The following is a 27,422-nucleotide window of genomic DNA, read 5'->3' on the forward strand; positions in this document are numbered from 1 at the left end:
CCTAAGTAAATATGATAGTGACGGGATAATGACTTATTATTAAAACATGTAAAAAAAAAATAGCACTGGCATACTCTTCAGCAGTTTGCAGATCCTCTCGTTTTTGCGTACATATTATTCTGAGCAGTGGAATTTCTGTCCCTCTACAGCAGTGGTTCTCAACCTTTCTAGTGCTGTGACCCCTTGATTAAATTTCCCAAGTTGTGGGGACCCCTAACAGTAAAATTATTTTCGTAGCATGGGTTATCAGCTCCCGAGGCAAGACACGTCATTTGCGCCCCTAACCCACGGACACTTAGTGCTCCCTGAGTTCCTTCCACTCCTACAGTATTAAAACCCCTTATGGTACATTTGAGGATGTACAGTAGGTGACCGCGATATTGTGTCAATCTCGCTCCCTTTCTCGGCGAGATTGACGACCTACGAGCCCTGTTGCGGGAGCCAGCACAGAGCCGGCTCGCCGCGATGGGAAAAAGCCGTCATAGAAGCGACGGAGATTCGACTTGGATTCCCGCCAATTCTTGCCGCGGCGTTTGGTATGAATCATGAGGGGGAACACCACGCCAAATTATAAATAAAAAAACGGCATGGGTTCCCCCCCAGGGGCATAACATGGGGGGGTTGAGTGCTCTGGGGCAGGGGCCTGGTATGCCCCTGGGGGGGGGAACCATGCGTTTTTTTTATTTAAAATTTGGCGTGGAGTTCCCCCTCATGATTCATACCAAACGCCGCAACTAGAATTGGCGGGAACCCAAGTCGGATCCCCGTCGCTTCTATGACACGCTCGCTGGAATGTGCTTTTCCTATTCCAGCGAGTGCGAGATGTCGGAACCATGTCGCCGAGAATCAGCGCGATGCCGTCATGCTGGAAACACATTCTCGGAGACAGGTACTGTACCACTCTTTCTTTGTTCTCCTTTCTTTCCCTTTTTTTCCCCCCATTCCTCTCTCTAGCCGTCTTTTGCTACCTTTTTCATTGTCCCTCCCCCTCTTTTTCTCTCCCTTCCATGTATTCTCTATTTTTATACCTTCTCTTACTCCTTGGTGGGGGGGGGGGGGTGGGTTAATAGGATCAGTGGCAATGCTGGGGGAGTTCTGATCAGTCAACTTAGGTGCTCTTGATCAAGGTCATCTGCTGATCTGAGAAATGTAGTGGGGACTTTTAATGGCAACTATAATCACAGGTAGTGTAACGGTGAGTGTCTCCGGATTCACGGTGTCTCCGACTTTGTGGTGTCTCGTAGCAGTGACACCTATGCCGAAATCAGGAGATAGGGTTTCCTCCAGCCTCTACCACTTCACATTCCTCACGTCAGCTGACCTCTAGTCTCTGCCCCCCAGCCGTGAACTGAATGCGTGGCTGCGGGCTCCAGGAACAGCCCAAGATTCGGTGACCCATCATTTGACCCCCAAGGGGGTCCCGACCCCCAGGTTGAGAACCACTGCTCTACAGATATTTAGCCAGTCACACTGCAATTTTTTAGGTTGCCATTCATACAGATTGGGCCATTCAGACAAACAAATTTTTAACAATCATGCTTGATTTGGTCATACACAAGTATTTATATTATTTAAGCACCCCAGGTGAACTTCAAAAAAGGGCTTTTTTTTTCAGCTGGAACTTGGTGGAACTCAGTTTCACCAACTTTGGCTCAGGCCATCTGCACCCTGCTCACCACTATCACTTGTAAACACAAAAGTCCAGCTTCTGTGTTTACAAGTGACAGCTTGTCTCCCAATAGCTCCCACAGATCTGATCCCCTAAGCGGATCCCACATTGCAGGATGGGCACAAGAGACATGAAGGTGTTCGGGGTGCAGTGCAAATGCCAACACCCTTCTAGATGCTCTCACTGCAAGTGAGAGAGTCAAAGCCACCTACAGTGTGCGGGGAGGTACTAGAGTCGGTTGGGTGCTTCAGCTTAATATAGCAACAAAAGTAAGACATGCAGATGATGGCAGAGCTTTTAAGGAGGAGCGGGGGAGGATGGAGGCAGTGGAGGTGTGGCGGGGGGGATTGCATGGAGAGGTCAGAGCTGAAGAGGGTGAAAGTGAGATGTGGATGGGGGTGGAGAGCTAAGTGGCTGTGAAAGAAGGTTTAACTCTGCACTCGCAAATCACATGTCAAATCAACGGCAATTGTGGCATTGGCACCACCCTATTCAGTGTGCCACCGCATGTGCATTTGTGGCGCTGCACCGATTTCCAAAAGTCGTTTCTGTAATACTTTGGGCAATTTCAGGGTGCGATTTCCATTGACATCTGTTCAGAAACCCGAACAGATGTCTCTGAATTCGCCGCTGAATTTGACACTGACATGCGATAGTGCAAGCCTGTAAGTTCAGCTAAACTTGCAGGCTTTAATTCCCGTACTCAGTGTGAACCTGGGCTAATAACTGATTTTGCTATTGTGGTTAGGGTGAAAATAGACTTTCCATTAAGTCTGGGAGGACAGTCATGGCGGAGGTCTGGAGCACTCTAGACATTATACCTATTATGAATAAACAAATTCATAATTAATTTACTTTCTCCTGCACTGCACATAATGTTACGCATATCTCTTGGAACATTTCACTATAGTGCCTGACAAATGCGGAAAAAAAGCTTATACAGCGCCCAAGCAGATTAGTCCATACCACAGTGAGGTTTTTAGAATATTGGAATTTTCTTGGGTCTTTGTAAATATTTCAACCAACAACGTGTAGAGCATAGTAATTCAATGTAACCAATCAGAAATATTTTCTTTACTCTGACTCCACTACAAAAGACAAAGGATACATTAAAGGTGCTAGATATAGTTGAATACTGCTCTTTATAAGTGTTAAAGGAGTTCTCCAAGCTAAAACTTTTAACCCCTGCTGTGCCCGGGCTGTAAAACTATACAAAATAAACTTTCACTTACCTGCCTACGATCCCCCGTTGTTCCGATATCGCCGTCCCGTTCTCCGGTCCCGGTCTCTTCCACTTCCTGCGGGTCGGTGACTCACAGTGCGCTCAGCCTATCAGCGGCCGCAGCAATGTCCCGCCGCGGCCGCTGATAGGCTGAGCGTACTGTGAGTCACCGACCTGCAGGAAGTGGAAGAGACCGGGACCGGAGAACAGGACGGCGATATCGGAACAACGGGGGATCGTAGGCAGGTAAGTGAAAGTTTATTTTGTATAGTTTTACAGCCCGGGCACAGCGGGGGTTAAAAGTTTTAGCTTGGAGAACTCCTTTAATAAAAGCTTTGCGTTTCAAATGCCTCTGAACATCCGCCCTGAACTAATTTTTTTGCATTCCAAAAAAAACATTTAAACTCACATGCCTAGAAACGACTGTAAACGACCCTGTGCACATGTACTGATAAGATAACATAGACAAACCGCTCCTAAACGTCCGTTTACCAGCAGCAGAGTGCATGAGGCCATTTATATGGCAGCTTACCATTTCTTAGATGTGATGGCTGTATTCTTTTTCTCTTTTAGGCATTTTTTCTTCTATTTTTATGTGGTGATCCAGGCAGTAAGTATGTTGTTTTTCAAAAGAACAAGCTGTCCAGCAGAATGTATCAGATACAGGGATGAGACAAACCATTTACCACTGACAGGGATGCTAACTATGATCAGCTTTTATTTATTTATGTAAAAACGTTATCCCAAAAGGAAAAAAAAAAACAGCTGTAATTGATTATATAGTATTATCTGGAGTTTGGCTTTAGTTTGTTAGTGTACTTAAATCTGCTAGGGCTTTCTAACTCTTAATACAAGGGGTGTGATGCCTGATGCAGCCACCACATCTAAAGACTGCTAAGCTGCAATATATTACATTTTTTTGTTTTGGGTTTAATACTACTTTAAGTGCATGCCCATGCAAGGGCTAAATTTGTTGACACAGCGATGCACAGAACACCATGCAGGAAGTCCTATTCATATCAATTGAGAACTGTTTGCTGTAACTGCTTATAAAGTATTCGTTGCGAGTTTGGCTTCAATTTTGTAGTGTATTTATATCTACTAGTACTTCTTACCCACCCAACCCCCCCCCCCTCACCCCACACTGACAATGATGCTGTCAAAAGGTTCCCCTGTGCTCATTCATCCAGAGTGGGGGCACTCTTAAACAGAAGGGCCCGGATTCTTAAAGCACTTACGCCGACGTATCTACTGATATGCCGCGTAAGTGCACGGATGCGCCGTCGTATCTATGCGCCTGATTCTGCAAGTAAGATACGCCTGAATTTTGGCTTCATACGACCGACGTAAGTTTCCTACGCCGTCGTATCTTGGGCGCATATTTACGCTGGCTGCAAGGGGCGCTTCCATTGATTTGCGCGTCGAATATGTAAATTACCTAGATACGCCGATTCACGAACGTATTTGCGCCCGTCGCTGTAATCTACGCCGTTTACGTAAGGCGTACGTCCCGCGTAAAGTTATTCCACCTATGGGAGGTGCATCCCATGCAAAGGTATGGACGACGGAACAGCCGTCGTATTTTGCGTCGTTTACGTAAATCGTACGTGAATGGGGCTGGGCGTAGGTTACGTTCACGTCGTAGGCATTGAGCCATCGTATCTTAAGGAGTAAATTTGACGTGATTGTGATCATGCGCCGTTCGTTCGGCCCATCATTTACATGGGGTCAAGCTTCATTTAAATGGATCACGCCCACCGTCCACCTACTTTGAATTAGGCGGGCTTACGTTACCCCGGCGCAACGTACGGAGTGAGTGCTTTGTGAATACTGTCCTTGCCTCTTAATGTTACGTTGGCGTAGCGCATATGGGATACGCTACGCCCGCACAAATATACGCCGCTCTACGTGAATCCGGGCCAAGGTGTGTTACTGGCCAGATCACCAAGTGAAGAAAAAGAAAAAAAAAAGCCTAAAAACAGAAAACGAATGCAGCAACAAAGCACATTTTTTGGTTTAATACCACATTAAATTATATATACAGTTTTAAAAATACCAGAATTGCAAAATGTTCAATTATCTTAAATTCTGCCAAAGCTTTCTTGCAACTATCAACAATCTTTTCAGCCGAGACCTCTTGAGCCCACTTGTTTTATGGCTCATCATTATAAGTCATACCACAATTTAATAAGGTTTTTGGTTAATTGTGAGCAGTCTTAATTCCAGAAATAACACAGAATCACAATAACATTACTTACTATGCTGGCAGTGGATTCCATTAAACCCACGGGGACATTTGCAGACATATCCAATAAACGTATCACCACGAAATGCTTCGCTGATTTCACATATTCCACCATTATGACAGGGGTTTGGATTGCATAGATCTGAAATGCAAAACAAACAGATGGCAACACATATCAATAAACATAAGTGAATAATTATACAAAAAATAAAAATCTATGAGATGCAAGTTTGCTTAGTACAATAAATCACTAAGAAATGTGTTACACATTAGGCCTCATTTACAAAGGTGATTGCAATAACAACTGTCTTTGTTGCCCATGGCAATCTGACTCTTGACTTTTGAACAGGGTTGGACTGGCCATTGGGACTACAGGGAGTTTCCCAGTGGGCCGATGGCTCAGTGGGCTGGCTTAAGTAACAGTGGACCGCCGCCCCTCTCCGCTCCTCTGTCTCTCCCTTCCCGCAGTGTTCACCTCCTCACCCTCACTGCAGTGCTCACCTGGGGGGAACAAAGAAGCAGGGGGAGGAGCAGAGGAGCAGGGGGGACGACAGAGGAGCATGGGGGAGGGGACAGACTGCTGACTCAACAGCTATGGCCTGGGAGTTTCTCACTTCTGCCAAAACTTGTCCCATAAGGGGGGGGGGCACCAAACTGATTCTTTCCCCTGGTTGAAATAATGTCTAGCTTCCTCACTGGTATTGCCTATAAGAGTACCAGTACCAGCCATTCTACTCTAATAAAGTAGAATGGCTAGTGGATAGTGAAGGGGGAGAGGGGGCTTGGGTGGCCGGGGGGGGGGGGGTGCGGGAGTTGTCCGGCTGCCATGGGAGAGACCTGTCAAAGTGGGCCAGTCTGGATGAAGTCCAGGGCCAAATTTTCATCCCAGTCCAGCTCTGCTTTTGAACCTTCTTAGCAGCAAAACAGGCAGTTTTTATTTCAGAAAATATGCTAGATGAGTTGAGACCAAACCCCAGACTAAACTTTATTCTTGTTTTGGATAGAATATGGAAAGACTAGAAACTCTGTCAACCTTTAAGCACGGCATCTAACTTCATTATGGGAATTGTACGTCCTGCAGACCATCAATGTAATCAATTGAGTAATCAATCAGTTCCTAGGAGGATTCAAAGTTTGCTGTGTCGAACTGAACTACATTTCGTGCAAAAGGAAACAGAACAAAAGGGCACAGAGATCTAGTTCATTACCCAGAACTTTTTATTATAATGAAAACCAAACAAATGCATACTCAAAAAAGCCATAGACTAACCCGTGGTTTACATAGATCCAAGTGGCAAGATGGTCCTTAAAGGGGTTGTAAAGGTTTGCTTTTTATTTTCTAAATAGATTCCTTTAAGCTAGTGCATTGGTGGTTCACTTACCTTTTCCTTCGATTTCCTTTAAAAAAGTATTTTTCTTTGTCTGAATTTCGCACTTCCTGTTTCTCCTCAATAAGCTTTCCACCATCATCCGAGCTGTTTCGGCTGGGGGTTAGTCAGCCAGAACAGCTTACTAAGGAGGAACAGGAAGTGAGAAATTCAGACAAAGAAAACAAAGAAAAAAACATTTAGAAGGGAAATCGAAGGAAAAGGTAAGTGAACCAACAATGCACTAGCTTAAAGGAACCTATTTAGAAAATAAAAAATGAACCTTTACAACCCCTTTAATTAGAGATGAAACTCATAAGATGCAGACGTCCATCAGACTTGCTAGGTGACACATTTTCAAGGGACAAGTCCCCTTTTTCAGAGCGTCTTCTGAGTTTCTATACACTATCGATAAAAACACCAGACTTTGACTGCTACCACTCTTATTCAACCAAACTATGTATGAGACATCAAATAAGGTCACCTAAATTATTATTTTTATTGATATGGATTAAAAAAAGCTCAAGTGCATAAAAAATCTTTGGATAAGGAATTACTGCAATAACATTCTGGCACAATATTGCCTCATAAGTAATGTAATATTATAGGCTAAGTAAGCAGTTCTCCTGGAACAATTTAAAATCACATATGTAAACTTCAGAAGTATAAAGTGTAATCTTCAAGCAGACTTGGGGCCTATAATAGTCCTGATTATTGCACATAATTCCAAAGAGGTACAGGCAGTCCCCGGGTTACAAACAAGATGGGGTCTGTAGGTTTGTTCTTAAGTTGAATCTTTTTGTAAGTCGGAACAGGTACATTTTTTAAGTGTGGCTCCAGCCCAAAAAAAATATTCTTAAGCTTTTTGCAAAGCATAGGGAATGGTTAACACCACTGTAATGTTTGTTTTACTGTCTGTGTTCCTGTTCAGAAGATGTCACCTCACTTTCTGTCCCAATGATAATTGGATTTTGAAAATTTTGGGTTGTTGTGGAAACAAGGCTTGGTGATAAAGCATCAGTGGAGGTAGCTTTTTACCATAATAACTCTCAGGCCTCGTACACACGACCGAGGAACTCGTCAGAAATGAAACATTGTTTTCCTTGACGAGTTCCTTGTTAGGCTTGTCGAGAAACTTGACAAGCTTTCTTTGCGTACACACTGTCAAGACCAAATCTCATTGTTCTCAAACGCGGTGACGTACAACACATTCGACGGCAAGGGAAGTTTGATTCCACTGGCACAACCCTTGGGGCTGCTTTTGCTAATCTCATGTTACTGCGTGTTAAGTAAAAGTTTGGTGAGAGACCATTTGCACTTTTCAGTCTGTTACAGAGTGACAAATGTGCTATCTCCATTACAAACGCTACTTTTACCGAAGGTGCGCTCCCGTCTCATACTTTATTCTGAGCATGCGCAGGTTTCTAAGCATACACACGAATGTGTTTCTCTTTGAAAACCAGCCCGACGATGAACACGACGAGGAAATTGAGACTCCCGACGAGGAAAAAGAGAACTTGTTCTAATTTTTTTCTCTTCGAGTTCCTCAACAGTTTTTTCGATGAAAAACATACACACGGCAGTTTTCCTCTGAAAAAAAGCTCTGCCACCATGTTTCTTGATGGATTCTGTCGAGGAAAACGGTCGTGTGTACGAGGCCTCACAGGAGGGAATTTCTCTTCCTAGGGGTAGATTTCCTCTCACTTCCTGCTGTCTCCCCATGGTTGTAAGTCGGATGTTTGTTACTAGGGGACCGCCTGTACTATGCAAGGGCTAAATATAAATTATTTAGAGTTCCAGCATGGGCTGTAATGTAAAATGGTGCAGTCCCTAGGATCCAAATGAGGTAAAAGTCCACTAGACCAGATGTGATATCTCATATATGATGTGTAATATATAATACAATGGAGTGCAGCCACAGATGACCGAATTGTCTAAAAAAAAAAATCCAACCCTCCATGTTAGCTGGTCAGAAATATTCCACGGTTAAAAAGACCATCTCTATTTAAGGACCATCGTTCCACTTGGTTTATGTACCCTTCTGGTTAGCCTATGGCTTTTGTGAGTATGCATTTGTTTGGTTTTAATTTGAATAAAAAGTTGTTGGTAGCGCACAAGGCTTCTGTGCCCTATTGTTCTGTTTGCTTATGTTGTCTTAAGATTCCCCAGTCTGAAGAGGGCGGCATTGACAGAATTGAATGGGGAGACAACATCTTTCACATACATACAAACTCTCATCTACACTAAGCACTATGGCGTCAGGTGTTTGTTTTGGTCTAAGAAAGAACATTAAATGCATCGGCTAGTTTTTGGTCTACCACATACAGAAGTTAGGATTGGTGAGAGACACAATGATTTTCCTGCCACAGGTTTCAGATCTTTGTAGAGATTTGCTTTTATTGACAACAACTGAATCCCAAAGAAAAAGCATAAACAGGTGATGAACCTTTTCATCTAGCAGATAATATGACTAAACTTTGTTCTGACAAGCATTCCCTTTAACTGTCTTTGGGCTTCCGGTAAAAACATTTTATTTTTGCATGTTCACAAGCCATATGCAAGCTTAAAGTGCATTAAGGTAGCAACATATAAATGTACACATATTCAGATATTATGGCAAATTAAATGGACTACAAGATAATATGTGTCATAATCTAGCTGTAGTACAGCACCTCAATGTAGAACGTATTATCATCACAAGGTGAGCTAATTACTGCTTTATGGAGCTTCAGCAGCATTGTGCTATAATCAGCGCTGTTCTTGCAATCACCCATAATGTACTTGCTTCTCACAGAGCTGCTGTATTTAGCACAGCATAAATACTGTAGTTCAGCCAAAGGGAAATGGCATCTAATGCAGTTTGTAGCTAACATTCAACATTTTTTCTTCTTTAAGAAAAGTTTTCATCCCAGCTAAATAACAGTAGGATAAAACATTTTTATAATACCGGGAAAAAATTGTTCTAGATTACAATTACGGTATGCCTTGTGAGATGAGTGGATTAAAGATTAAAGTGATCACAAAGCCTTTTTATATATATAAATATATATATATATATATATATATTTTTAGTTTTGCATAGAGCTGAGAGGGATTAGAATGTTTGTCAGTTTTTATTTCCCATCTCTATTTGTCCTGTTTGCCATTATCATTGAAAGGAAAAAGAAAATCCGTAATGGGGACACCAGTTCTGGTAACCTGGGGGTCCCCAATGAATTCCCTCAATTTGCAGAGGTTTTCTTTCACTTCCTTGGCTATGGGGCAGGAAGTGAAGGGAAGTATCTGCAATGGGACACAGATGGCAAAGTATAGACTGACGGGGGTTAAGACCCTCCCTTACTCTATCCAAAATGAAAAAAAAAAACATTGCCTACTTTAAGAGTCGCTTTTTCTCACCTTGCAGACAATTTCCTGTTGTGGCTATTAGGACAGGAAGTGAAGGGATATCTCCCCAATGGGACATAAATGGCAAAATCAAGCCTTCCCATACTTTATCCAAAATTAAAAAAAAATGGCTTTGTTTCTATTTTAATTCCTTTATGTTAGAATCTCAGTCCTTGGTCTTTTTAAGTCTACTCTTCCTTAATACATATCCAGGCTGCAAATGCTTACTTCCTTATACAAATGGTTGTTGCTCAGCTGTACTTTTTGAGTCACTATTCTGCCACCCTGGAACAAACACGCAGCCAGTGAGAACAAAGTAAGAACTCATGATCTGCATACAAGTCCAGCATTAGTCATTTCTAAAATTTTAAAGCCACTGGCTTAGCAATGAAGCCGAGCAGCTTGCATGTTCTCTCAGTGGATGTTCCCTTTAACTGGTGATTGTAGTTTTTTGGATAGTCGTGGATTTTAAGTTAGTTTAATTTGCAATGAGAAAAAAGGGAGCAAGCTGACAAAGAATATTATCAAACATACTGGCAGCAGAAATCCCTTCAGCGCTACAGCTGGAGCTCCCATTGTTTCCATCTGGAAGCAGACCATGCAGACGTGTAAATGAGATACACAGCACAGGTTAAATATAGGTCACAACTAAAACTTTTCTATTGATGCTGTGCAAGATCATCCAGGTGTTGTTGCTGCTGCTGAATGGTGAGAGTTATGTTATACAAATAAATGGGGTATTTGTACATTCTACATGCCACTACCAAGAGCACAAGGGGCCCTGATTATGGGGCCCCTAGTCCTGATATGGGCTAACCACCATACCACTCCTATGAAAAACATGCTGGCAGGTTTATAAAGCACAGTGGTGCACTACACAAACTGTATGAGAAGAGGAAAGCTTGGTCAAGGGACCTGTCACAGTCATAGATGACTTGAACAAGGGCCATGCCCCAAAACGCATTGTCATGACAACAGCCATTACCTTCATCTCCTCTCCTTGGCTTGTGCTCCATCTACAACTCTGTGTACCTAACCTTGCTTTGGATCTGTGCTCCCCAAGCGTATGACGTTACGCTCGGGCGCCTCCGCCTGCCAGTCCTCATTAGCGATTAACCCAACTGTTGACCTGCTTCTCCCCAAGGCTGCCCCGCTGTACATCACCGGTGCTCCAGCCCGACATGTTTTTTCATCCACCTGGTTCTGCACACATCCTTTCCCTCTTCACAGCGGAGGTCATTTGGCACCCCCAAAGGAGTTCTGTCCACCACCGCAGCACCGCTCTACATAGCTGGCTTAGACCTCACCATTCACAAAGGTACAGTCGCAGCAGCTTCTATGGTGTTAGCAGCTCCATCCATGCGAGGAGTTTTTACCTGTTGGTTTTCAATACTTCACATTATGTTCCAATAAACTGACATATGCTTTTACCACATTGACATTAGAGATTTTTTCCAATGAGGAGTTTCCATTCAGCGATTTATTTGTGGCTGTTTTCTGAGTGTTACTGTACATTTCTATACCGCTCCTGGTGTGGCCAATCCACACAGCTGCTTTCTGGTCTCCCACAGGACATCATACATTGATCCCAGTGAAATCTGTGGCACCAGACCTATTATTCTTGTTACATTGTCACATTCATGTGACTGTCCTCTTTGCCAATTAAGGACTGCTCTCTATAGCATAATGAAAACAGCACTGAGGGGACACGACAGATCTAGCACCACAACGTATGTGTTATGAATGAGTTGTAATGTGGAGGAGTAAAGAGAAGTAAGCACCACAGGGAGAGGATATTGATATTTCTGTCTGTTTCCGCTAGGAAAGTTCCCCTCACATCCTGTCCTATTAATAGTAAATAGGAAGCAAGAGAAGACTACCCCATGTGAACACAAAGTATGGTAAAAGGTTGGCATCTTATCAGGTAAAAACCCAATAGGATTCTAACCTTCTACCATATTCTGTGTTACCATGGGGTAGACTTCTCTTGCTTCCTATTTACTCCAGCAGCCTGGGTTTTAGTTGGGAAGATTTTTCTTACCTCCTGTCCCCAGTGACACCTATCAGCCTAAAGTAAAAGGGAGGGTTAATATCCACAATTGGGACGTAAATAACCATTTTTATGGAGGTCAAAACAATAGGTTCAAGTACCTTTTACCCAAAACTCTGATCTGAAATCTAAAGTATTGAATCCTGCAAACCCATTCATAAAAACTGCTCACAGTGTGTAAAAATGCTTCATTAACTATTAAACCAAACTTATATTACCTAAAATTTTGCCTCTAAATGGACACAGGTAAGGTACAGTAGCTGGTGCTTCCCAGTTTCCTATAAAGACATCATCTGTTCTTTTCAGGAATCTATTGGACTTTAGTTGAGAGATCTCACAAGATCTCAGCAACTCCTTCATTATCAAAACTCTGCAAAGTCTCAATAAATCAGTCATAGATTTGTTTATGCCCCCCTGCACATAGCGATCGGCTAACTTCTGTTGAGGGAGATCTATATGTAGCAAACCATTTAAACAATTATTTCTGTTCAGTCTTCTTAGAAATAAAGTGCACTAATAATTGCAAGTTGATGAATCATATTGGTTCTAGTAATGACGGCTCATCTTTGGGATTTCTGGAGACAGAGGTAGCAGGGAAACTGGCTCGCTTAAAGCTTAAAAAAGCAATGGGCCCTGATGGTATTCATCCCAGAGTTCTAAGAGAACTTTGAGGTATAGTTGTTGGACCATTAATAGATGTTTTAATCAATCTCTTCTAACAGAAGAAGTTCCTCATGAATGGTGGATAGCTAATATTGTACCTATCCACAAGAATGGCAGTAAGGTGGAAACTGGCAATTACAGGCCAGTGAGTTTAACATTAGTTGTAGTCAGGTTAATGGAATAACTCTTGAAAGGAAGGATCATTGATCACTTAAAAATGCACAACTTACTGGACCCAAATCAGCATGGCTTTACAGACAGCAGATCATGTCAGACTAATCTGAATATTTTTACTTCATTACCAATGTTTTGGACTAGGGTGATACTGTGGACATAGCATATCTTAATTTCAGCAAGGCATTTTATACAATTCCACATAATTAATGATCTAAAACAAAAGTTGTACAAGTGGATATGCAGTTGTCTAAAGGATAGATACCAGAGTGTGGTTGTAAGTAGGGTTCATTCGGAACAGAGACCAGTCACTAGTGGTGTACTACAAGTCTCTGTAGTAAGTCCTGTTCTATTTAATCTATGTGCAAGTGATATAACTAAAGGTTTATTGGGCAAGGTATGTATTTTTGCTGATTTTACAATGGTGTGTAATTGGGTTGGTATCCATGGAGATGTGTGTAAAATGGAACATGATTTGGCATTGCTAGAAGATTTGTCAATGTAGTGGAAACTGAGGTTCAATGTTTCTAAATAAAAAATAATGCACCTAGGGAAAAAAAAAATCCTGAGAGAGTACAATATTGGGGGTGCAGTGTTAGCCAGCACTACAGAGGAAAGGGGTACTTATTTCAGATGATTGAAAAAAAAACGAACAGTGTGACCAGACAGTGGGAATATAATTCTAAGGCCCCGTACACACGACCAAACATGTCTGCTGAAACTGGTCTGCGGGCCAGTTTCAGCAGACATCTTTGGTCGTGTGTAGGCCCGAGCGTGCAGGATTCCAGCAAACATTTGCCCGCCGGGCCTTTTCCCAGGGGACAAATATTCCTGGACTTGTTTTAAAACAGTCCGCTGGAATCCTGCCCGCTCGGACATGTTCGGTCGTCTGTACAGACCTACCGTACATGTCCGAGCACCCGCCATCCCTCGCATGCGTCGAATGACTTCAACGCATGCGTGGAAGCATTTAACTGGCAGGCCCGCCCACGTCGCCGCGTCATTGTCGCGGCGACACTGCGTCATCGTCGCGGCGACACCGCGGACATGCCCCGCGTATTGTTTGCGCGCGGATTTCTGTACGATGGTTAGTACAGCCATCGTACAGAAATCCCCGGGCAGACATGTACGGTGAAAACGGTCCGGCGGACCGGTTTCATCGTACATGTTTGCCCGTGTGTACACGGCCTAAGATGCAACACTAGAGTGGTCAGAAGGAAGACGGTTCTGATTCCCCTATAATAGATCTTTAGTGAGACCGCATTTACAACACTGTGTCCAGTTCTGGAGACCTCACTTACAAAAAGACATTGATAAGATAGAACGAGTTCAGAGACGGGTAACAAAAATGGTGAAAGGTTTGGGGGATGAATCATATCGAGAGCGACTTTAAGAACTTAATTGTACAGTCTGGTGGAATGAAGGGAAAGGGGAGATATGACAAAAATCAAGAACATTGGGGGACATGACTTCAAACTAACTGGATGAAAGTGCAAAACTAATTTTAGAAAGTACTATTTTACAGAAAGTGTAGTTGATGTTTGGAATAAACGTCTAGCAGAGTTAGTGGGACAGTCAGCAGTAAATGGTTTCAAACATGCTTGGGACAAACATAGATCTATACTTGTCAAACTAGACAAAATTTAATGACCCCCCCCCCACCCCAAAAAAAAAAAACAAAGGAAAAAAAATGAGTAGTCTTTTTTTTCTGCCGTCACTTGTCTATGTTTCTGACCAGGAAGAAGAATCCAGTCACTGATGGTTTGGGAAAAGAAGATGGAAGCATTGGGGTATTCACAGTTCCCCATGTGATTAATTTGTGTCCCCGAGCAGCCAATTGCCAAGCATTGATGCTGTTACAAGGAAAGCAGGGTAGGAGCATAGGGAAACATATCCTCCACCTACCAAATAAAGTGGAGGGAGAGCAAAGGGAAGTTATGGGGGATTGTCATTAAAGTAAGCCTACTTCTTTACCATGCATTGAGTTTTGAAGGACATGTTTATATATGTAATCTTAATGTGCATGTGCATCTTTAGAGTGGTTGTAAACCTCTGAAATAAAAAATGAACACACCATGTGTGCATTTGCCTCTATTCAAAGCACTTATTTTAGTGTGATATCTGTCTCTTCTCTCATTGCTCTGCTAGCTGAGTGAGTCACTTCTGACAGTCTATGCCAACACCAGACAATCCAGAGACAGCCTTCCCTACAGCACGCGGCAGGTGATTGACAGCCTCAGCTGTGTATGTCCCTGTATGAGACTATGTAGAGGAGATGTATCCCTTCCACTCAGCTCTCCTCTCTGAGCTGTTCAGTGTGTCACATCATATCTTCACATGCTGCCTCTGGAAGCTCAGAAATGCTGTGCAAATTCTGGACTATAATCAAATGTAGAGAAGAGATGGCTGTAGATAAACAGTTACATCTTATGTAGGAGGATTTGTAACTCATCTCTGTGTATCACCTGAAGCCAGTCACTTGGTAGTTATTAATTTCACTGAAAGTACCTGTATAGCCAAAACATTTATTTATCTTTATTCTGATAAGGAAATTTCCCTTAAAGTCCTGTCCTGGAGAAGCCAAAGGAAACAAGACATAGGCCTCGTACACACGACCGTTTTCCTCAACAGAATCCATCAAGAAACTTGGTGGCAGAGCTTTTTTGCCGAGGAAAACTGTCGTGTGTATGCTTTCCATCGAGAAAACTGTCGAGGAACTCAACGAGGAAAAAACAGTTCTCTTTTTCCTCGACGGGAGTCTCAATTTCCTCGTCGTGTTCCTCGTCGGGCTGGTTTTCGATGAGAAACACGTTCGTGTGTATGCTAAGAAACCCGCACATGCTCAGAATAAAGTATGAGACGGGAGCGCACCTTTGGAAAAAGTAGCGTTTGTAATGGAGATAGCACATTTGTCACGCTGTAACAGACTGAAAAGTGCAAATCGTCTCTTACCAAACTTTTAGTTAACACGCAGTAACATGAGATTAGCAAAAGCAGCCTCAAGGGTTGTGCCAGTGGAATCGAACTTCCCCTGCCATCGTATGTGTTGTACGTCACCGCGTTTGAGAAAGACACGTTTTGGTCTTGACAGTGTGTACGCAAAGAAAGCTTGTCAAGTTTCTCGACAAGCCTAACAAGGAACTCGTCGAGGAAAACGATGTGTCTTTTCCGACGAGTTCCTCGGTCGTGTGTACAAGGCCATACTCTCACCGAAGTGAGGGGAAGGGAATTCCCAATTTGAACAGTTGTTACCCGAACATTTGCCTTCATTGGAAGTTTACCCCTCACCTCTAGCTCTGGTGACAACTCTAAAATCTTGGATTCCCTCTTACTTTTTGTCTTAGTGACAATGGTCAGCAGGACAAATAGAGGGTTGAATATTTCCAGTAAGGATACAGGCTACCATAAAAACTTGGCATGGGGATCTAACCAACTCCCACCCCATTCAAAACTAAAAAAAAAAAAAACATCACATACTTAGTTTATGTCACACGGTTTTGTGACAGGTTTACTTTAAAGGTGGGTTGATTATAACTTCCTATGCCTCCATTAGACAAAATGCTGTATAAAAGTATTTCCTTTTTACATGTAAAGATGAAATCATGTTTTAGATCTTCAGTCTTATGATCAATAATACAGTAATCTTTAAATAACTCCCAACACAATGAAAACAGCGATGCCCAATCAATAATAATGAGTGAATGAATTAAATACTGTGCTTTGAACGCATATTCGTGCATGCTTATGTGAATAGTGTCAAGAAGATTAATCTCTCTCTAAAAGTAATGGGTCTGCTCACTTCAATGACTTTTAAATTATACTGTAACATTCCTGGAGCTGATAACAGATAAGCATTCTCTGCATAACATTACACATTTACACACAAATTACCATACAATAATTAGGCATTATCAAGCAGCTAACACTTTGGCTTCTTCAATGTTGCTGGATGATTTAATGGATTTATAAGCAGTGGCATGTGCTCTTAATATAGAAAAGTGCATCTATGGGTCATAGTATCCGGTTGCTATGATATTGACGTGTAATTTATGTACAAGAACCCTACAAGAACACACACAATATGCAAGCAATAATAGCATTTTGTAATACAGCCAATAAAAAAAAAATGCTTAGAAGAAAATGCATGACCTGAGTATTAAGTGAACATTGTAATTGCAGCAGACTGATCCATTAAGGTATAATAAATATGCAAATTATAGTCTTTACTTTTCACAGTCTAGTGTTATTATTAGGTTTGAAGGTGTCCATCGATATCAAAAGGTGCTTGAATTTTCCGACACAATTTGACTGCCCTCAGGCACCCTGGTTCACTAAACACAAGCATTTGGCTTGTCTGAAAGATTTTTTTTTAAAAGCGGTAGAAAAGTCTGCTTTGTGATTTTTACCTACAGGTAAGCTTATAATAACATGCACCATTTAGGAGATATTCACCCTGGATGTAGCCTGTGACGTCACCGGCACATATGCTCTGAGGGGCTGGCATACCAGGCCAGATCTTCAGAGCTTCACGCTGGAGCCGAGGGCTCCGGCGTGCATTTGCGGGACTGACGTCATCGCGGCTTTGACCACTCATACTGCCGGAGTCCGCAAACCCAGAAGATAGACCGGAGAAAGATGGAAGCCCTCTCAGCGGCGACAGCCCACCACTGGAGGGCTTCGATCTAAGTTATTTGAAAATGTGCTTGTATGCGTTGCTTAGAGGTGTTTTTTTTAACAATTTACTACCACTTTAAGTGAACGAAGGGAGTAGAAGGTCAACAGCAATTGTGATCTCTAAGCAGGGCAATAAACATTTTAAATAGGCAAGTTGACTTATATTTGTATAGAAAAAGCTTATTGTTTTAGTTTTAGTGTTAGAATGGTCTGCTTTAGATGACAATACATAATTTCACTGGGACTGATGTTGGGACTTATTGACAATTTTAAAATATGGAATACCTTGTGCATGAGGTACTCTGTCCTCAAATTATGTGTCCATTATTTGTACTTGCCTCAAATGCCTTTTGGGTCCTACATCAAATATTGAAACCATGACATTCTGTGGTAGAATTTCTAAAATATCTTGAAATGTATTAATTGCTAGCTACACAGGTTTTTAGTGAGGAAAACATCTCCACGCTTTTATATTTCCTCCACCATGCTTCAAAATCTGGTTGATGATCCAAAATGCCTTCTGCAATGTTTTGAGTTTTTAAACATATTTCAGTGTTTGTCAACCAAATTTTTTTTGTTCTCATGTCCATGGAACATTGTTCCAGGCGTGCTGTGGAATATATAACTGACCTTTAGCAAACAAACCTAAGATGAACAGTGGCGACCTTACTGATATCTTCCCACAACCACCACTTTTATTTGGATTTTGTTTGAAGTCCATGAAAAAAAAGACTGTTTGGTGAGATAACTCTCTAAATAACAGTTCTAACTGCACTAACTGTATAACACAACTGTAAGAAAAGCATAAAGAAAATACTTTAGAAATCTGATCACGGGACAGTAATACAGGAAAGAGGTGACATGAACCTTCTTTGGTCTCACTAGGATGCTGGTTGCCTACAGGCTACTCAAGTGCTGATTCTCAGCTGGCACAGACAGAGGAGTCCTGGCTCTGAACTGAATTTTAGACCAAAGATATTGAGTGAATTCTTAAGAAAAGCTGAGTTGTTAGCCTAGGTATATTTCAGTTTTGGCAAAGATTGCATTTCACTGTCCAATACAAGATTGAAATAGCTGTAAAGAAAAATTGCTACAATGATGTGATTTCTGTTAATAAAAAGAGCTTGGCCTTGGCATAAGCAGCAAAATGTTTAGGATTATTGTGAGTGCCACACAGGTGAAATACTATAGAACATGATGTTTTTGCAGAATGTGAAAGATTGTTGAATGCTGTACTCTGCAGGAGCTCTTAAAGGGAAATTACAATGCATATTCACTGAACACACATTTTGAACTGCTGTGGCATATTTATTACCTGCTCTAGCAGTTAAAATGGATTTACAGCGATTAAATAACTTATTTTCAGTGTTTGATTATTTAACTATTTTCCTCTGCCCATGGGTAACACTGAAGTTAAACGCTTTATTTTTCAAGAAAACATGTAGTGAGAAAATATGAAATCTTCCATAGATAGTAGATATCAGAATCAGAAGCTAAGATTTTCTAATCTACATGCTTTTCTCAGTTCATTGACTCATCCGTTATACATATGGCTTCTTTAGTAATCAGATTATCAGGATTACATGACTAATTAATTTACGTACTATAAGTTATGCATAAAAATTGTGTGTTTTAATTTAGTGGAACACATTAAATACCTCCTGCCATACAGGAACTAGCTTCTCACATTCCCAAAATATATGGAGAAAAGAACTAGGTAGAACAGTGGTCATCAACTCTGTCCTCAGGGCCCACTAAGGCCCCTTTCAGACGTCCGCTCCGCCTGTCCGTTTTTACAAGTCCGTTAACGGACTTGTAATACATCCCTATGGGATCGCGTCTGTTAGCGGATGGAGCATCCGCTAGCGTCCGCTTCCGTTGGGATCCGGTTTTCGGACGGAAGAAAACCCTATTTTTCTTCCGTCCGGCGGAACGGAACTGATGCAGATGGACAGACGGTCCGTCTGCATCCGGTTCCCCATAGGGCAGAGCGGAGCTGAGACAGGGCGGTCCCTGCACTAAAAATTAATCACAGGTGATATCATTTGCTGCTCAGTGATTGCTATATTCTAGTCTGCATCTCCCCAAGGCAATACATAAAACCTGCCCGGTTAGTGGGCCCTGAGGTCAGGGTTGATGACCACTGAGGTAGAGGACAACCACAGAAACAGGTCTAAGGGGTTATACAAAAACAATTTTGTGGCGCTAAAATAAAAAATGATGTAGTACTGATAGTCTATATCAATACCAAGTGACAGTGTAGTCAGATAGGAAGTCCATGTATGATAAATCAAATAACAATAGATTGTTGAAAATAAACTGTTGATGGATGAGTGATCAAGTGAATAATTCCAAACAACACGGTGAATCAAAATAAATGAATTGTGAAAATAACCACCACCAAAAGCGGAGGCTTACCAGAGGTATTGAATCCAAATAAGCGTACGCCTAAAGGGTCAATACAAGCTGAATGTAAATTGGTGAAGACCACATCAACCGGATCTGGATATACAGTTGGGAGGATATCCTGAAGACATCACGTAAAACAAGCACAAGGGGGAGTAACGGCAACTTGGAGGTAACTCTCAAACGATCAGACCGTATCCAAAGTGCATAAAGGAAAACGAAGGCACATAGTGTGATACCGTAACAATGTTGAAATTTAATAACGGTTAAAAACACTTACAGTTTTGCTGAATAAAAAGGACATCAATAAAAAGTAGCGCATGGCAGCAGCAGAGTCCCTAAGGGGTTGAGGGGTAGATGGAGTGTAATTTAAATAGGGTATATTGCCCCCTTGTGAAATCTTTGAGTGTTGTTTCTCTAACCATAAGTGACTTGGTGCAATTTCATAAGATACACCACATGGTCACCCGCTCTTGAACTGAAAACTGCTCCACAAACTTATCCTCCCAACAGATTATATGGTGATTTTTTGGGGGGGTCAGCATCGGAAAGGGTATTTTAAAGTATGGAATTTAATTATTTCCCCTGGGAATTGTCTTGACAGATTTGTTTCATAAATCATATAAGGACATAATGGAGAGAAAGCATAATGTGTAATTAAAACATGTCTAACTTGCAGATAGCAAAAAAGGAGGGAATTTCACAAAAGCAAAGCCCTCTTGAGATCTCCACCAATGGAATACATTCGTTGAGAGAAAGCTGTTTTAAGTACGAGGTAGAGTATTGCATTTTCAGATGTAGACTCTCACAAAATGGCCATTGGAGTTGACATTTCTCTATGCATTCATAACTACTTTATATTATAGGTTTGGAAAAGTTCACAACTGGGCAATTTGATGTTCATTTTGTGAGTCTGATTCCTAATTTTCTAGTTTTATCTCAGTGGTTTCCACAATTGCTTTTGCTGGTTCCTAGTGGAATACAGAACTCTAAGTAAGACAAAAGGTTATAGAGGTTATTCACATTATAAAAATAATTGCAGGAAATTCAGATTTTTCAAAATTTTTGTAATATATGTGCTACTTGAGTTTTTCCCTTGTATTTCCCTCATTTTCTGTTTTTTTTAATGAGGAAAATGACATGCTTGGTAAAATTAAAAGATCTAACTGGACGCAGTACTTTAATGGATGCACTGGAAAAGCCAAGCTACTTGATAATTTAAACAGTAGTCAACAAGCAAGCCCTGCTGTTGCTTTGAAAAATAAGAAGGAAAAAGTTATGAGGATACCAGGTCCAGGCAGGGCCATCTTAATAGCATCATGGGCCCCTGGACAAAGTAATGCTCTGGGGCCCCTACAATGGAGACAGCGCAGATAAACAGACGTCAAGTAGGTAGGAGGCAGACAAAGAGAGCTTCCCCTTTTGGGTGGAGCTCTGCATTAACTACATGAACAATCATTCTGTACAGCAAAGAAACAGTGGGAATATACTACATACATAAAGTAACAAAGCTGTCCTGTACATATAATATATCTGCTAGATTGATGCCTAGCAATCACTATGACCCCTCTACATCCCAGGTATACCCCCAGCACTCCAATTTTGGGGCAGCGTGGGCTCAAGGACAAGCTGCTTTGGGGAAAGTGCAGGGCCCCCCCATACAGCTGGGGCCCCTGGGCAGTGCCCAGGTGTGCCCACTCATTAAGACAGCCCTGGGTCCAGGCCACAGCAGAAATGAAAGAAAAAAGATCCTTAGAAAGCTGGGACGCGGTAAGATCAAACTATGGACAGGGATTGACAGAGAGGGGTAGCAGACACTGAACAGTTGGTAAAGTGGAAGAGTCTTGAAGCAGCATTCATAATGGACTTAAGGGAAGATAGCCCCATGCATAGCTCCCAACTGTTCCTGATTTCGAGGGACTGTCCCTGATTTGGAGCAATGTTGCCCTGTCCCTCATTCCTCCTCATTCGTCCCTCATTTTGGTCTGATTTATAGAGATGTATATAGAATTCCTTTGTTAGCTATCAAAAAGTGTTTTCCAGCGCTAAACCTTTCATCTGATTTCTAAAGTGCTGCATTTGTAAATTCCAAAAGCCAATATAAAGGAATAGTAGTGATTAAAAAAAAGCACTTGTGGGTTTAACCAATCTTGTTTTTTTGTACAATTCTCCTTTAAGGGGGCGTGACAAGGGGGGTGTCCTATGCCTGCATACTTTTGCTGATAGGTGTCCCTCATTCCCATCTCAAAAAGTTGGGAGGTATTCCCATGTTAAGGTAAGCCAAAGGGGAGGGAGTTGCAATAGTCGAGACAAGAGATGACTAGGGAGTGAATTAGAAGCTTTGGGGGGGGGGGGGGATTGGTTAAGAAAGGGCATATTTTGGAGATGTTGCATAGGTGATGCAGTAAGCTTTGGACAGTGATTGGATGTGGGGCCACAAGGTATAATACTAGCACTAGCTAACACTAACAATAACACTAGCACCCTGGCTTGTGGGAACAGGTTGATAGTTGTGCCATCGATCTTGACAAAAAGGTCAGGGGAAATTCAGGGGAAGGGGTACATGGGGGAATTATAAAAACATATTTTGGATTAGTGTAACACCACTACTATAGCACTACCAACAATTTGACTTTCATGTTCTTGAGGATTTTGTCCCTCTGCAATAAATAAATAAATAAATAAAACCAGTCTTGCTATATTTTTTTGGATTAGGCCTGCTTCAAAAACCCATATACTTCTTTATTATAATTTCTTTCATTAACCCCTTGCCAACTAGTGCACAACGATATACATTGGAACAATGGCACAGCTGGGCAAAAGGGCGCACCTGTACATCCCCTTTAAATCGCAGCTTAGTGGGCACGCGCGTGGCCGCCGCATACTCCGTGAGCATGTTCACGGGTCCTCCCAGTGGCCTGTGATCATGACACAGAGCATCAGAACGAGGAGATGCCTTTGTAAACAAGCATTTCCCTGTTCGGCCTAGCAACATGACAGGGATCTACTTCTCCCTGTCATCGGGAGCAGTGATCTCTGTCATGTTGTAGTGAGCCTACCCCCCTTACAATTATAACACATCCCATGGACACACTTAATCCCTTGATCGCCCCCTAGTGTTTAACCCCTTTCCTGCCAGTGTCATTTACACAGTAATCAGTGCATTTTTATAGCACTAATTGCTGTATAAATGTCACTGGTCCCAAAATAGTGTCAAAAGTGTCCGATGTGTCCGCTGCAATGTCGCAGTCACGATAAAAACCGCAGATCACCGCCATTACTAATAAAAAAAATTATAATAAAAATGCCATAAATCTATCCCCTATTTTGTAGACACTATAACTTTTGCTCAAACCAATCAAAATACACCTATTGTGATTTTTTTAACAAAAATATGTAGAAGAATACATATTGGCCTAAACTGAGAAAGAATTTTTTTTATATATATTTTTGGGGGATATTTATTACATAAAAAGTAAAACATATTTATTTATTTCAAAATTGTCACTCTTTTTTTGTGTATAGCTCAAAAAATAAAAACCGCAGAGGTGATCAAATACCACCAAAAGAAAGCTCTATTTATGGGAAAAAAGGGAGGTCAATTTTGTTTGGGTGCAACATCGCACGACCACGCAATTGTGAGTTAAAGAGATGCAGTGCCGAATCACAAAAAGTGATCTGGTTAGGAAGGGGGTAAATCCTTCTAGGGTGGTTAAAATCACAAATGTTGGATATACTATATTCTATACTGCCTTACTTGCTTATTTCAGAATACAAATATTTGATTGAATGATACTATGGGGGTTATTTACGAAAGGCAAATCCACTTTGCACTACAAGTGCAAACTACAAGTGCAAAGTGCACTTGAAATTGAACTCAAAGTGCACTTGGGAGTGCAGTCGCTGTAAATCTGAGGGGTAGATCTGAAATGAGGGGAAGCTCTGCTGATTTTATTATCCAATCATTTGCAAGCTAAAATGCTGTTTTTTATTTTCCGTGCATGTCCCCCTCGGATCTACAGCGACTGCACTTCCAAGTGTACTTTTAGTGCAATTTCATGTTCACTTTGCACTTGTAGTGCAAAGTGGACTTGCCTTTAGTAAATAATCCCCTATGTGTCACACGCATTTGAACTTTATTCATGGTGTGCTAAGTATTGTAAAAAGGTGGGTGCCACTCTGTTCTTTTTAGGGACAAAGATTTGTCAAAGCGGTGTGTCTATTACAAGCAGGGCGGACTGACCATTCGTGCACTCGGGCACTCCCCGAGGGCCCCATGCCACTAGGGGGCCCCATCAGGGCCCCATCTGTGCTGCCCCGCCTCTCCAGTACCTTTTAAGTGTGTATATGTGTATTATGTGTGTTTGTATACTGTGTGTGCATATTGTGTGGCTGTATGTGTATGTATACTGTATGTGTGTGTGTGTGTGTGTTTACTGTGTGGCTCCATAATCCTATTGTTTGGGGGCCTCATAATCTCCTATTGCCCGGGGGCCCCCTAATCTCCTATTGCCCAGGGGGCCCATGAGTTGTCTGATTACAAGCAGTGCCGATCCTGACCTCCCTGGGGCCCTAAGCAAAATGTCATGTCACATTAAAGTTGAGAAGTGGGGGGGGGGGGGTGGGCGCTGCCGACAGTGACATGTCACATTTAAAGCGGTGGTTCACCCTGCAGAACAACATTTCAGCATAAAATCCGGCATAGTAGCGCGAGCTACACTATGCCGGTCTTAATTTTTTTATCCCCGTACTCACGGTTATATCGTACATAGACGATTCCGTCTGCCGCGGGGAATGGGCGTTCCTAGCAAGAGGGAGGGTGATTGACGGCCGGCTCTGGCACGTCACGCTCCCCGAAGACAGCCGGAGTAGGTCTCGGCTCTTCACGGCGCCTGCGCACAGGCTATGCACAGGCGCCGTGAAGAGCCAAGCCTATTTCGGCTATTTCCGGAGAAGCGTGACGTGCCAGGGCCGGCCGTCAATCACCTTCCCTCTCCATAGGAACGCCCATTCCCCGGAATCTTCTATGTACGATATAACAGTGAGTACGGGGATAAAAAAATACAGACAGGCATACTGTAGCTCGCGCTACTATGCCGAATTTAATGCTAGAGGGAATTTTTTTTTTTTTTTTTTTATAGGGTGAACCCCCGCTTTAAGATTAAAGTTGAGAAGCGGGGGGAGGGGGTGTTCTGCTGTCGGAAATGACATCTTACATTAAAGTGAGAAACGGGGGGTGCTGACTTCTTACCTCTTCTCCCATGAAGCCAGCGAGTTGAGAACCGGGGTGAGGGGCCGAAAATTACTTCTCACCAGGCGGGGTCTCTAGTAATTTTGGTTGGGGGCCCTCTGCAGCTTTGCTAAGCGGCTTGCATAGTGAGCCTATAGGGCGGATCGGCCCTGATTACAAGCTTGGTCCTGGCAACGAGGCAAAATGTTGAAACACCTTGCTATTTCTTTACCCAGAAAGAAAGAAATGAAATTATGTATGGGACCAAATCTGTGAATACATTCTATATGCAGATCACTTCTTACAATTACTTTCTGCTTGTCTTTTTTTCACGGGTTTGGTTTGTGTCACTTTCCCACCTGTGCTCTGCTGATTACGAATACACAATTAGACATCAGTAACATCTCTGCCTACAGATTTTTCATGTTAAAATATATAAAACACTGTCTTATAATACAGGTTTTCTGTTTTAACACTCTGGGAATTAGGAATCTGACATTATGCACTTTTTTGTTTACATGTTTCCAAATGCATGTTTTTGTATGAAGACACTGGAGCTTTCTGTTAATGACAAGACCTCTCTACAGACAGCCATCGTGTCACTAGCACCTGCAGGCAATATCACATCACCTCAAAGCAAATGTTTACACATCCTCCACTTTAGAATATCATAAAACTTGCTGTCCACCGGCAAAAAGAACTGGGAAGAAATCCACGCTCTAGTGTAGTACAGAATATATCTAAATAGAATGGAATATGAATCACTCTTTAATTTGGAGCTTGTCCTGACAGTGATGACATGTAGTATTTTGCTGTGGGTGCCTTGTATGGTGCCATCTGTGGAGAAACTTTAATTACAAGCTAACCCTCCATATGGACTGGAGTAGAAAACTGACATGTGGAGGTTAAAACAGATTTACCAAAATACTAAAGAGGATTAACTTTATTCAAAACAATATGTCCACAAAATATTATGGAATCCATGGTATATTCTGCTAAATATTTCTTAACAGATAAAACAAATATAATGTTGAGTTGCTCTTAAGATATGAAATTTAATCAATTTTTCAAGATATGAATAATCATTTAAGCTGTATCTAAAGCCACTCGGGCTCTTATAAAATATGTATTCATATGTATAATTGTTATACATCATGTATGTGTCCTTTTTCTATAAAAATTATTTCTACATATCTCTATTGTTTACTGTGCCGTTAAAGTCCGAATAGGGTTTACCTTTGGGTAACTTCCCCCCCCCCCCTTTTTCTTCACAGTGTATCTAAAGCCAAAAATGTAAAAATAATTGCAGCTTACCAATCCCTAAACGTGATCGTTACATTTGTTTTCTTTTTTTTTAGGCTTTTTCTTACTTTATTTTCACCTGGTTGTGGGAAGTTGTAGCGTGGTGCAGCAGCAGTAAACACACAGTCCAATTGCAGAGAATGGAACTTGTATCAATGCAGAATCTAGTAATTCACAACAAACTCAGTGCAAAAGGTATCCATCCAGAAACACTCAAGGCAATATCAGCAATGTGTAGCAGATCAGGTTTGGATGTGCCGACAGTGTCTGTTTTGAGGTGCGGAATGGGGCCTGGCTTAAGCACAAATGGCGAGAACTCCAGAAGGATGGTTTGTCTATCTCCCTTTCCTACTAGCCTGGAATCTCCCCCTGCCACCAATTACTGTCCCTATCAGGCAGGTGACCTGTCCCTACTCTACCAACACATGAAATGCACGCTGAGCCTGGGAGCCAGGACCCTAAACAGGCTTTGCTTGACCCAAGATGGCTGCTAGAGCTGCAACCAATCAAATAACTTCCTTAGTGACCCGAGAAACCATATAGGAACTATGGGCCAGATTCACGTAGCCCGGGCGCAACGTAACTTAAACGATTTAAGTTACACCGCCGCAAATTTCCCAAGTTAGTGCCCGATCCACAAAGCACTTACCTGGAAATTTGCGGCGGTGTATCCTAAATCCGTCCGGCGCAAGGCGGGCCCAATCGAATGGGGCGAGTCCCATTTAAATTAGGCGCGCTCTCGCGCCGGACGTACTGCGCATGCTCCGTCGGGTAAATTACCCGACGTGCATTGCGCTAACTGACGTTGCACTGACGTGATTTGCTTAGATGTTAACGTTAAAGTAAATGGCGTCCAGCGCCATTCACGGACGTCTTACGCAAACGACGTTGATTTTTAAATTTCGACGCGGGAACGACGGCCATACTTAACATGGCTTAAGACAACTAGGGCTAGTTTTACGCGGCGTAACTCGACGGAAACGACATAGAGTTAGATCGACGGGCCGTTCGGGACGTTCGGGGATCGCCGTAAGTA

The 27,422-nt window shown here is 42.2% G+C and overlaps 1 protein-coding gene across 1 annotated transcript in view; it reads right to left on the reverse strand.

Annotated features, from left to right (window-relative positions):
• The window catches only part of EDIL3 (EGF like repeats and discoidin domains 3), an 862,525-nt gene that overhangs the window by 468,972 nt on the left and 366,131 nt on the right, over positions 1-27,422 (reverse strand). Inside the window, exon 4 of the mRNA XM_040341735.1 lies at positions 5,150-5,278. Coding sequence (XP_040197669.1) covers positions 5,150-5,278 — 129 coding nt within the window. The remainder of the gene's footprint in view (positions 1-5,149; positions 5,279-27,422) is intronic.

This window comes from Rana temporaria, chromosome 1 (genome assembly GCF_905171775.1).
Source record: "Rana temporaria chromosome 1, aRanTem1.1, whole genome shotgun sequence".
NCBI lineage: Eukaryota > Metazoa > Chordata > Amphibia > Anura > Ranidae > Rana > Rana temporaria.